This window comes from Quercus lobata, unplaced genomic scaffold (assembly GCF_001633185.2).
Source record: "Quercus lobata isolate SW786 unplaced genomic scaffold, ValleyOak3.0 Primary Assembly Scq3eQI_201, whole genome shotgun sequence".
Lineage (NCBI taxonomy): Eukaryota > Viridiplantae > Streptophyta > Magnoliopsida > Fagales > Fagaceae > Quercus > Quercus lobata.
The window spans coordinates 19675-33453 of NW_022154734.1; the positions used below are offsets into that span (position 1 = coordinate 19675).

At 35.6% G+C, this 13779-nt stretch overlaps 1 protein-coding gene across 1 annotated transcript; it reads right to left on the reverse strand.

Moving 5' to 3' along the window:
• Positions 1–2211: 2211 nt before the first annotated feature.
• Positions 2212–4138, reverse strand: LOC115973180. Its single transcript, XM_031093424.1, has one exon. The coding sequence runs from the start codon at positions 3768–3770 to the stop codon at positions 2454–2456; it is 1317 nt and encodes a 438-aa protein (XP_030949284.1). The 5' UTR covers positions 3771–4138; the 3' UTR covers positions 2212–2453.
• Between the last annotated feature and the right edge of the window lie 9641 nt (positions 4139–13779).

Genomic DNA, 13779 nt, shown 5'->3' on the forward strand with positions numbered 1-13779 from the left:
ATCTAAATCTACCACTAACACTGTTTTTTTACTTACCACTATTAATCTGGCACATCAACAAGTATGAAAAATTTTGTTAAACTTTTTTTGTCTATAAAATTTCTAAAAAAAGAAAAAATTCTACGTAGTTCATATTAATTAGTATTAATTTTGCATCTAATACACTTATCAAAAAAAAAATTTGCATCTAATACAAGATAATAAATTTTCGCCTTAGGCCCCCAAATGCATCAAGCCGCCCCTGTGTGGGCATCGTGAAAGTTCATACTCCATTTAATATTTGTAAAAGCCATTATATTATAGGTGTGGTAATCCTTCTGAACATTCAGATTTCCTTTAGATTTAATTAATAACACTAGCAATCTAGAAACAAAATTCAATACGCTAGAATATAGACAGCAAATGACAATAGGATTTAGTGAAGAGAATAAAATCTTATCTGGTTGGTGAGCACTATTGAAATTTCTTTGCATAAACAATGTTTTTTTATACATATAGTGCAACTTTCCATTTACAATTTTATCTGGTTGCTGATGGGGGAACAATGTGAAACCACTATTAGAAGTAATGACAAACAGACTAAGACAAAATTTATTAAGAATTGAATATATAATGACAAATTTGGTTCACCAAGAAGACGTGCAGGATTTCCTCTTCATGATAAGAGTAATTTCTGATGTGGGATAAAGGCAAATTGGGAGATTTTTATTTTTATTATTAGTAGTTTTAAGCCTACCAGATACTAATGATTTTGCTCTCAAAATAACAATTTTAGACTTGTATGGCACTTGGAGAGACCAACTGGGGAACCACTCTAATGCAGTTCCACAGATGTTGAAATGTCTTTGCCAAGAATAATAACTATTACTTTTTTCTGATAAGTAAAGAAAATTGAATTCAAAGTCATAAACAGGAGTCACCCAAATATCAGGTCAGGAAGTATACAGCAGGGGACCAAAACAATCAAATACATAGACTGAAAAAATAGAATGACTTTCTATGATAGGCATCCAATGATTCCAATCCGAGTTTTAAAAAATGAAAAGTTTTAAGTCGGCTATAGTCCTTTCAGAAGCAAATTTTAAGAAAAAAAAAAAAAGAATACTATTATTGATATGTTTTTTGAGGTTATATGGGAATCAAATTTTCTGTTATGCTGGGATTTTAATTGAGTTATTGATTGGTTATTCAAATAAGTGAATAACTTAGCGTTGCACGAGGCGTAAATTGCAAAGGAGTATCTTAGGACTTTCTTCATAAAAAGGAAAAAACAAACTTTATTGATTCCATGGCAAAGGGGATATTGGTGGGGAAACTTCATGGACTGTTGTTAAATCTTGCCCCTTCAAATTAGTGGTAGATTGCTAGTCAATGGATGGACTTGCAGAGACAAGAATTGTCTAAAACTTTGTAGGAAAAAGTAGGCAGGCATCAGTTCTATGAATTGGAGACATAAAAGTGAAGAGAATCTGAATAACAAGTGGTCGAAATCTTTAGTAATGGAATGGAATGGAAGGAGAAAAAAGGGAAGCAGAACCAAAATGGAAAAATTAAAAATCTAAAGGATGCCATTCCTTCCCCAATTTATGTTACAAAGCCATCAGATGACAAGTTCATATGTAGGCAGGATGTAGAACTGAATTTTCCATCTGCCAATACAGAAACTAGAATGGAAAGGTGGATACCAAATTTCTAAGCAATTAATTCTCTTTTAAGAAGATGTACAAGGCTAAGATAATGATACATGAAGAAGGAATCTAAATCCCATTCACACATATTTGTAATATAAGAACTGTGATGAGCAATGGGTGAGATTTTGTGCATTCTACATTTCCAAATGAAACACACAGGACTCTGCCACAACTTTGGAGTTTGGGCCCTGTTGTTGTTGTTTAAGTAGAGTTTTACACGAGGGTTCATTCCACAGTTTTCAACATAATCACAGAATCACTCGCATACAATTATCTGTTTCACCTGAGAAATTCTGAAACCTAAACTAGTTTATAGTATTTTAAGTTTTGTTTATTCTCTAATAAATTATGAGCAAAGGGGCAAGGAGAAAGGACCATTGAAATACATGTAGTTTATGCAATTTACAGGGCAATACCGAACATCGAGGCACATGAGTTTGAGTGACAAACATAGATAAACTTAAAAAACTGAAATAAAAGGAAACCAATGGCCAAAGCTGCCAACCAAGCACTACAAACATTCAAAGAAAGAGTTAAAATTGTGCACTATACTTCGTATCTGTGAATTTACATTTCAAAGTACAAAAGCTCTGGCTACACTGCCAACAAAATGGTTGGCATTTCTATCATACAGAGCTTTCGGAATACACTTTTGAGGATTCAATTAACACTTTAACAAAATGGAAACAACACTATCACTATAAAGTGGAAAATTTTTTTACCCAAAAACTCTAACTTGAGATAGGGACATAGCACCTGGCCTTAAGACACATTTACAGATCTTCTTCTATTTCCAATAAACTTCAAAAACTTCAAGATGAAACACCATGAAATTGTGATTGTCAAAGCCACAACTTTACCTCCTGCAAGTCCAGAAAGAACAATCACAAGGAGAGTTATATAACCCAAACTCCCCTCCTTCCTTTCACCAATCACTGCCGACTCATTGCCAGCCCGTGATACTTGATCAATACTAGAATTTCCATCACCACCTAATTCTTCTTCTTCTAATGAATTTAATTTACGTACGCTTTGATTTTGGTCTATACCAATACCATCCTCTTTCTCCTCATCAACTCCGCTCCCCAATGTATCATATTCATCCCCCAAATTGCTCGATGCCTCACTGATAGACTCCTCCTCCATCATCCTCTTCCCCTTCTTTTCCTTCTTCAAATTTCGCAACCTCTTCGGCACCAATTTCTTGAAGATCTTCTTTGCTTTTCCTCTCCTACTACAACCTTTGGAACTCTCATCTGTACAAACCAACACTTGTGATCCATCCACCACCACCTCCTTCGCCGCCTTTTTTGTCTCATCTTCAAAGCAATCAATCTCAGGTCCAACACTAACAATCTCATTGGAATCATCAACAACAAAACTAGTCTCTACAATTTGGATTTCGTCGATCACAGATTTCGATTCAGCCCCACCACCAATCACTTCCTCCACAACACCATTCACAGCCTCACAAGTTTTGATATTCTTGATTACCAACAAACCCTTCTGCACCCTTTGAACCAAAGACTCCAAAGCAGGTCTAGCCGAGAAGAAACAGGACCGCTTACAAAGATAGTCAGCGAGAATAAGCAGAAACGCGGAGAAGGTAATACAAACGGCAAGTCGTTTAGTACTCATGAAACCCAATACCACAACCACCCCCACAAACATAAATTTCAAGACCACACCGAAATTCTTAAAAACCTGATCTTCTTTGCTACAAACCTCGCTAACCTCTGCTTCCTTCAACTTCAATGGCGTCAGATCCTCGTCAACGCCAAAACTCACCGACCCAGATGGAGTCGGTGAAATTGAAAGTGCCGGATCGGCTTGAATTTCTTGTTGGATCTCAACAGGACTACTGGGTATGTCGTCTTCGTAGGAGGGAGATTTCTCTTTCTTCTTCTTCTTGTTCTTGTTTTTGTTGAGTCGGTCACGGTTCTGGACGAAGAGGTCGATGAGAGAAGTGGGAAAGCCAGTCTGAACAACAAGAGACCCACCTCGCTTCGGTGAGGACTGAAGATCCGCCACTATTCTTGATATACGACTCACCTTCTGCTTCTTCCATGGAAGAGGCATCGTTTTCTTTGATCTCGATGTGGAAGTTGATGTTGACGATGATTTGAGAGTAGTTCTTTTCTGGGTTTTTGGTTGGGAAGTGAGTTGTGGAATCCTATGATGTTGTTTTTGTTTTGTTTTATAAAAGGAATAGTATATCCAATGATACTTATTAGTACTAAGAGACTTGGTGTTGTTGGTGGTGAGAAAAATGGAGTGGATTTTTGATGATCTTATACATTGTGTGTTGTTGTGTTTAGTAGTATTATTTTAACGAAGAAAAGAAGTTTGGTAATCGAACCCAAGGCCAAGGCAAAGAAGTTTGGCAAAAGCAAAAGCAAAGAAAAGCGAGTATAGGAAGTTACTGAGACAGTGTTGTGGGAAAATGTCAAATAGGAAATTGGGAGTCAGACAGTCTATAGCCGCGTGTGTTAGCAGTTTTTTTTTTATGAGAACCGCGTGTTAGCAGTTGGCTTTGAATTTTACAAAAGCTTTGAAACTTCGACGTTTACCAGAAGACAAAAACTAATACTTGTTCTTGTTTTTGTTTTTTTGTTTTTTGTTTTTCTGGTCGGTTCCTTGAATGTTGTTAATAAAATTCTATTGGAGGAATTTAAAATAAGATTTTTTTTTTTTTAATTAACTGGATCTGGAAAGCAAATTTTTGTCTCCTAATTTTTGGAGGAGAAAATCTAGCTGGGGAAGTAAGGTAAATAATGCTTATTTATATTATTATTTATTGCGTATATTTTATCCCGGATTTGTGGATTGAGTTATGGGGAGGTGAATTTTTTTTTAGAACTTTTTTTATTATTAATTTTCCTTTTTACTCAAACAATAATTAAATATGTATTTATTTAAAATATAAAGAAGATATTATTGATTAACTAATCTTAAATGTTTTTTTATTTTTTATTTATACTAAAACTAGTAAATGTTAAATATAAAGAAGAGGGAATATAACAAAGGTTACAAATCTTAAGATAAGAAGGAATTTTTAGAGTATTCTTGTAACTAATAATAATCTTAAAGTGGTTGGGAATAAAAATTGTAAGATGCAAGAACGGATTTGTCTGTCACAAATTTTATAACTCAATTAACATAAGTTTGCGTAATTTGTGGAGACATTCAATATTCAAACTTCCTCTTCTCAAATAATTGAATTATCAAATAATAAATAATTGTGAGATGGAAGAACGAAATTGTATGCCAAAAGTTTTATAACTCAATTGACATAACTTTGCGTAATTTGTGGAGACATTCAATATTCGAACTTCCTCTTCTCAAATAATAAATTATTGTGAGATGGAAGAACGAAATTGTATGCCAAAAGTTTTATACCTCAATTGACATAACTTTGCATAATTTATGGAGACATTCAATATTCAAATTTCTTCTTCCCAAATTATCAAATTATCATATAATAAAAATATAATAATTATTATTATGCACATGTTTTCCTTTTGTTGTTAATTCTAGCCTTTTACTTATCTCCATTAAACAAAGTTCTAAGTTCTAGATGGGATTGCGTGCACCTTGTTACCTGAGTATATTCCTTTGATTTCCTAATGGCTCTTGTTGCCAACTGTGTTTACTAGTGCTATTCTATAGTTTAAACTTTAAGCAGATGTTTTAGTATCAATTTTTAACAGGAGTGCTAATTGAAATTTTTGTTTGTTTTTTGGTATCTGCATGTTGTAAAGTCCGCAAGAGGGTGTTAGTTTTGTTTTTTGTAGAGTCTGTAGGCTTTGTGTCTTGTTTGTTCTATGAATATACTAAATTCTAAAAAAAAAAATTCTCCACTAATATGTATTGATATTAAAGAATCCCCTAGCACTGTTGGACAATTTATTTTTAATTTTGATGTTATGGGTATGAAGAAATCTTATATATTTTTAAGTGTATTTCTTCAAAGATTTTTTTTTTTTTTAAATTGAATAAAAAGAAGTTGTTTACAATTCATAATATTGTTGACAAATAAATGTGTTTGCTAAGGGTTTTATCTTTTTGATAATTCCATTATTACAGTAAGCGGAGAAAGAGGATTCAAACATGTTTTAAACTTTAGGATTTGAAAATTTTATATTTTTTATTGGGGAAAAAAGTCTAAACATTCAAATAGCATGTGTGAAGATGTTAGTACTTAAAAATTACTCTCCTTTTTATATTTGCTTTCGAATAGACAAATATCATTTTATAATTAAGACGTAGCTTGTGTTAATATGCTAGGACTTAAAAATTATTATGCTTTCTATATTTAATTTCAAATAGACAAAAATCATTTCATAATTAAGATACGGATATGGATATGGATATGGATGTGGATTTGCCACAAACTAAGTTGCAATAACTCCTACAAAAATGCACGTATATCAATACTTTAGATAAACACCTATTTAAATAAAAACTTCCATGTCAAAATTGAATTTTCCACCAAATAGCCACTTGACATGTGTGCATTTTGTAGGAATTGCTGCAATTTAGTTTGCAGCAAATCCTTACCCAATATCTACAACCAAATTTGTAACTAAATTTTATCCAAATTTCTTAGGATGCTTCTTCCCTTGAAATTTCTCATTTTTAACTTTCTTTAAATTCTTGTAACAAATATTAATATGTTGCCACCAACCAAGCATAACTCAATAACTTTTTTTTTTCCTTACCAAAAATGCTGGTTTCAACTCTAAAGCCTCTGGTAGGTAGCTTCCCCCTTCTTTTCTTTCACGTCTTTTTCTTTTTCTTTTTAATTGTTTAATTATTTTTTTTTTTTGGAGAAAAATTACAACTTATCCACCTATAGTTTGGCTGAAATTTAAGTTGCCTAATTATAATTTAAAATTTGACACTTTATCTACTTGAGGTTAGCTCAATTAGAGTTTAGTAACTCACCTCTGTCAAAAAAATGGCTAAATATGTAATTTTGCTCCACTTTCTCCTCCAAAAATACAAAAAATATAAAAATACAAGATCAAAAAGAATTTAACAGAACACTTGTATCACGAGATTTTAAATCATAAGTAGAAAATTTAAATTTTGGTCAAACCTCAAGTGGTAAAGTATCAAATTTTAAACCAAAAATAGATAACTTAAATTTCAGTCAAATCACATATGGATAAGTTATAATTTTTTATTTTTATTTTTATTTTATTTATTTAATGTTTTGATGTTTACTAAATAGTAAGTTCTTTTGGAGGGAGAGAGGGAAAATGGACTTCAATAACTGGGTTTTAGTAGAGTTTTTGTTTACTAATAAATGGATTTAGGGAAAAAAAAAATTGTTTCTCGATTTGTGGTGGAGTATATCTAGCTCAAGAAGTAATGTAAAGAGGGTTATATAGCACTAATTTTGGCTATATTTTTATCTTGGGTTTCACTACCGTCTAGTGGTTTTCCATTTTAATTGTATTTTTCATCTTAGACTATGGATCAAACTAAATAATGTCTATGTCAAATATGAGGGGGGTTCCACCATGTCACATCATAACCCTTTTAATAATTTATTAACTTTATTATTTGTTACATTGATTAGACAATATCAAGGTCACACAGTAATTCTATCTCAAACAAAAAAAAGAAAAGGACACACAGTAATTTTTTTATATTCACGGATAAATCACAGTTAGAGGTTTTAGGATAGGATAGCTTCACAGTAGCTATAGAGTTACGAGCTAAAATTATATCTATCCATTTTAAAATGAGCTAATTAAATTTTATCACATCATCAATAATTTATATAGAAATCATAATAAAAATAGTCAAATTTGTTTAAATAGTGATAACATCATAAAATCTAATACACTTTCAAAATGGTTGATTTTAGAAATTCTATGATGGAATTAATTTAAGAACTCTATATGATCATAATCTTATGACTTAAAGACATAATTTTAATGGAGAGTTTATTGTAGACATACTTATGTTTATGACAATAAGTATGTCTGGTGGACTTCAACAACAAAATAAACGAATATTTGATTTACCATTTTGTAATTAGTGATATATCAATAATTTCTAAGGTTATATGGTAAAAATTGTAATATTTCTCGCTCAATTTTAGTTGAATCAATAGAGATTAGCTTACTCATGCTATGCATGAGGTCATAACTCATAAGTTCCTGTCGACTTTTCTTTCTTTATGTTTTCCTTCTGTAATTTTATACTTTTTAAATCCCTGAAAGGTTGAAAGAAATATTACAATGTTGCAATCCACCAAACATCTCAGATTCTCTGAATAACCTTTTTTTTTTCACTCAAAAACGCTGGCTTCAACTTTAGAACCCTCTAATGAGCATTAATATTCGGCTCTTCAATACATATTGTTGCACATGGGAAATATGATTAATCTGAAAGAGTTGGCAAACGTCGGATGACTTTTTAAGAAAAGTTAATTCGAAAGGTTAGGAGGGTAAAGAGTAATTTAGGTATTATTTAAAGCTTTCATGTCACTTTCTTTTTCTTGTTCTTTATATTAGATTATTATTAGTATTATTTATTGTGGTTAACTATGCTTTTTTCAAGAGAAAAAATCAGATACAATACCTTGGTTATAAATTATAACACATTAGATTATTCAATTAAATTTCAGCAAAAAAACAAAAGATTCTTCAAATAGATTTAAACACCTGATTGTATTGACCAATAAGATATAAATAATGTTATTTAATGTAATTAATTATTTGAGTTAGATAGAGAAATTTAATATATTTTATCTAAGATATTAAACTTAATGTTTTTTTTTTTTTTTTCATTATAAGTGTATTTTTACATAATTTATATTTTAATAAATATATAACAATAAAAATAAACACATCCAAACAACATGTATCTTTACATAAGAAGTAAGGAACCTTAGTGGGGACAAGGCATTTGTGGACAAAAAAATGGATAGAAAATGTAGTGAAGCAATAAAAAGAATGGTGCACTCACATTATAATTTAATTCAACAAATCTTTCAACCCAACAATGCAATAATAGGAACCATCCTTTAATTGGTTACCTTTAGAAAGTGATTAGGAATTTGAATTTGATAATTAGCTTAAAAACACGCTGCATAGCAAACTACCACCAAAGGCTCTTTATAAAATTCTAAGTGAAAAACTTTTAGCCGCTTCCACATTTGAATAACTCCTCCATTTCACGATGATTTAAAAAAGAAAAACGAAAAAGGAACCTATCCTCGGTCAATACAACTTGTTACCATTGTTTAATCCAATAATTAAAAGATATTTCCAGAGTGATAGACATCATCCTTTTGATTAGAATGACGTAAAGGATGCTTTTATTACAAAATTTTGCAACTTATTAAAGTTGTGGGAGGAGAACCCAGTTATGGCAAATAGTTTATTAGAATGACATAGGGGATTTTTTTTTTTTTTGCTAAAACATAGGGGATGTATTTATTACAAAACATTACAACTTATTTATTTATTTGTTTTTGATAAACAAGGCATTTAAACTTCTTTCAATATTTGACTATTTCTTTGGATTTGCACAAGCCCCCCTCACAGCACCTTATGGCCAGGGTGGTCCTAGGACCACCCTGACTTAAAAAAAAAAAAAATAATAATAAAAATAATAATAATAATTTAAAATTTTATATTTATTTGTCTTAAAAAATTTTTTTTGGGACCATCTTGAATTTTTTTCATGCCAATAAAATTAAATTTTGGTCCATAATTTGAGCAACTTAACAATATATTAGATTCTTTCAAGCAAAAAAGAAAAACTCAAAAAAAAAATTTGAACTAAAATCTGAAAAAAGAAAAATTATAATAAAACTACTACAAGCTAGGCAGTGACTTGATTCCTTCGGCTAAGCACAATACCCAATATAACACTGTAAGGACACGATTTTGTGACGAATCTAAACAGTATTGGATTCGTACGTAAAAGGCCCAGACAATATGATTTGTAGAGCGTGGGTGTAAAGAATTAGGTTAACTGTGATATCTACCAATTGTAAGGACACGATTTTGTGACGAACCTAAACAGTATTGGGTTCGTACGTAAAAGGCCCAGACAATATGATTTGTAGAGCGTGGGTGTAAAGAACTAGGTTAACTGTGATATCTACCTCCAAGATTTACTCTCAAGCCCGTTCACGGTTTTAAAGTTGGTATAAGGAACGTTTCTCTTTAGTGATTAGTGCAAATCTCTTTTTTTCTTTTCTTCCTTTCTCCTTTCTAGTTTATGTCTGTTCTTCTCTTTTCTTTTTCTTCCCAAATCTCCTTCTTTATGTTATTCTTTTAGTTTATATACCCCCTTTTGCACTCCATCCTTGCCGCACACGTGTAGGTTATGTCCGGAGGATTTCTTTCTGTCCCATCTGGCACCTCCTGGAACTTCCTATGGGTAGCTGTAAGGCTGCTTCCCTACTGTTCAGGTATCACCTCCACTTTAATGCGGCCAGAGAGTTGGTTGAGAGGTCATTAATGCGGAGGCAGCTGTAGTTTCAGATATTTGTTTGCCTTATCTCTTTCATCTTTAGTCGGCTACTCTACCCTCTGAGATGACCTAATTCTGAGATCTGATCGCAGCGAGACCACGTTCTGATCGTCCTCGGACGCGATCTTCCTCGGACGCGTACTGCCGAGGAGAATGGTGTCCTCGGACGGGTATACAGCCTCGGATGGGCCACTGGCCCAACGATCCTGAACTAATTCTGAATCCTATGGGCCTATTAATCGAAAGATCCCCACAATAGCCCCTCAAAATCCTACTTTTCGACTCCTCAGGAGAAAAGGTGGATTTTGACGTCATAAGCCTGCACCTGTGCACATTTTGGGGCATGCCCCTGACGCTTCAGCACCCCGATTTTGGCAGCATTAAATTCTGACAACTCCCTTGTCTCCCACGTTCGACGGTGAGATCCAAATCAAACGGTAGGGGGCTTCTCTTGTTTTGTGAGCGGGAATTTCACCGCTCACAATCTTCACATGACTATAAAGGCGCTCCCAAATTAAACCTGCACCTTACCCTTAATGGTTACGTGGTTCCAGAGCTTATACATTGAATCTGCCTTCTTCCAGTCTTCACTGTTCTCCTGGCGACTACAAATAATCGTACGTTGTCTGAGGTCCTTCCTTTGAACCTGTAAGTCCTCTTGAAGCTTTTACCATTTTTATTCAAAACTAAAAAGTTTTTTCTCTACTAAGTCTCTTTAGAAAAATGGGGAAACAGAGGAATCCCTTTCGGTGTCTCGTTGACTCCGAAGAGGGTATTAGAAACTTCCGCTCTAAGTACAATATCCCACCAACGGTAGGGATGAGGTATGCATCCCAAAGGGAGTGGGTTGACGCCAGGCAAACTGGGGAAGTGGTTATCCCCATGATCGCCTTTATTGAAGGCGGGATGACCATCCCCATGGGTAGTATCACTAGGGGTTACCTTAGTTTCTTTAGGCTATCCCCCACCCAATGCGCTCCCAATATGTTTAGGGTTCTGTGGAGTATAGACGCTCTGAATCAGAGAATGGATCTAAATCTATCCCATCACGACGTGAACTGGGTGTACAGCCTTCACCGCTTAGCTGACCAGGACTATTATCTCAAGTCGAGATATCCTGCAATAAGGCTAATTTAGTGCCTCCCTACTTCAAATAAGTACCTAAAAGAGGATTTCCTTATTTTTTCTGGGGAATGGCATAATGGTCTACCTTGCCCGACAGTAGAGGGAACACCAGGTGGGTGCGAAGTTATAGGCTTACGCTACTTAGCTCGTGAACACATTTTACTTACCTTTATTATTTTCGTGTCTTACGACTTTAACTTTAAAATTAACGGTTTTGCAGATAGACGCTACACGAAACCCAATCTCAGATTAGTCAATAAAGCGAGCCTAGACAGGTTATTGAAAGCTGAAATATACGTGAACGAGGCTGATGGTCAGCTACGGGCAGCACATTTAATTCTTGGCTATACCCCCCTTTCTTTTGGCTTTCAGGCGCCGAAGTGCGTGATTAGGGCACGCGATCCTCGGCTTCGCCGTATCAGTGTTGCCTACGAAGAGTTCATTGTTCCAGAGGGTATTCCACTTCCCAAACACACACCCCTCACAGAGCCTCTTTTTGTGGCCAGCGTCTCGGCGGGGCCTTCTTCACCCTCACCTTCCCTCAAGAAAAAGGGAACCAATAGGAGAAGGAAAATGGGAAAAAACAAGGAAACCGTTGTAACAGTATCTGAATCCACGGACGGTTTCGAGATTTTCGATCAGCCCATAAGCCCCGAGGAAAGTTCTGACGAGATGGGGGTACAAAGGAAACCCCAGAAAAGCTTGATGGAGCTGATAGGAGGTCAACAGGGAAAGTCTGCACCTGCCCAAACAATACCATCCCAGGTTTCACCTCTTCCAGCCAGGTCTCCTCCTCTAGTTCCTCGCCACCCTCCTCGATCATCTCCGCAACCAGCGCTGCCCAGCGCTGCCGAGCAAGAGAAGCGCAGAGAACAGAAAGGTAAGGGGGTGGCAGATGCGAGCAAATCTCGTCCCACTCGAGAGGAGGATGTCCAACGAGCTGCAAAGCAGCAGAAAACTAGGCACCCCGCTACGCGGGGCCAAGAAAAATCCAATTCCCCACATCCCGATTCACAAGCGTGGCTGCCAGTTTCTATGCTCGGTGGGGAGCCCCTGCGAGACGATGCCTCTATAAGGGATTTTAACGGCGGCATTGGGTGTCATGTGGCCTCGGCCATAGAGGAGGCCTTATTGCTCCCGAAGGATATGGCTGAGCTAAAGAATGTGAGAAAAAATCAACTCATCCTTGACAATAAACGATATTTGGGCATGGTGAGAAGCTGTCTTTTACACTGTTCCATTCTGTGACTGTTACTAATGCGCACTTTTCATTAACTATAACGCTAACTCACCCCCCCCTTATTTTTTACAGATCATCCAAAATACCTTCAAGCTAGATGAGATGCTCAATGCTTGCTCCAACCAGCTAGATGGTGAAAGGAAAAGAAGGGTAATGGCTGTACAAACCTTGTCCAAATTTGAACAGGATCTAACCGATGCAAGGAAAAAGCTACAGGTCGAAGAAGAAGCTCGCAAGAGTGCAGAATCGACATCAGAAGGCTACCAGAAGCAGGCCGAGGAACAAGCCAAGCTTCTGCGCGAGGCGAATGCCGAGCTGAAGAAGACTCAGGAGCAAGTTCTCGTTCTTAAGAAGCACCTAGAAGAAACTCAGAGGCTAAGGGAGAAAACTGAAAAGCTCAAAGAACAAGCCGAGGAAGCGAAAATCAAGTCCGAACAGGCAATGAATGAAGCCGAGCAGAGGGGCTACGAAATTGGGATAGCTGAAACTGAGAAAGCTTTAAGAGCCGAAGTTCCGGAGGTGTGCCGCATCTTCTGCGCGAGAACTTGGAACGAGGCTCTTAACCGTGCCGGGGTTGAAGCCTCATCTGAACTACGTAAGCCAGAGAACGTATATTACCCCGAAGCGATACGCCCCTCGGCCCCTCAACTATACCAGGTTGATACTCCTTCCCCAACTATTAACCCTAACGAGGAGGTTTTGCCTCGCAATTCCCCTCCAGGAGCTTCCCCAAACAAATCCACCACTGCTTCGAAGGCAGAGACGGTCTCACAGGGTTTTCAACAAGAATTGGACTCCACAGTTCAATCAACTGGGGGCATTACCAATTAAAATTAAAAAAGTAGAAACTGTTTTGTAATTTTAAATAGACACTTAATAGAGGGCTTTCTCGCTTATTTTCTTATCATTCTGATGGCTCTAAGTTATCTTCACACTTACTTACTTTGTCGTCGTAACTTTGTATGGGTTCATTTCACCCACATTTTTCATTGTACGTCAATCTTGCATTCGAAGCTCTCTCTTTCTGACTCCTTAATGAATGCTCATAGGGCATTATTTTCACCAAGTTTATGATTTGGAAAACTCATCACCACTCTATTTACCATTTAATAATTCGATACACCACTTAGCAGGTCAATTTCTACCAAGTTTGTGGTCTGAGGATTTGGCATAACCTAGTTTTTGTTTTAACAATTCAGTACGAATGATAGGATGTTAATT

What these genes read in the sequence shown, in the direction of transcription:
- LOC115973180 (XM_031093424.1), bottom strand. Translation starts at nt 3,770, where the DNA reads ATGCCTCTTCCATGGAAGAAGCAGAAGGTGAGTCGTATATCAAGAATA.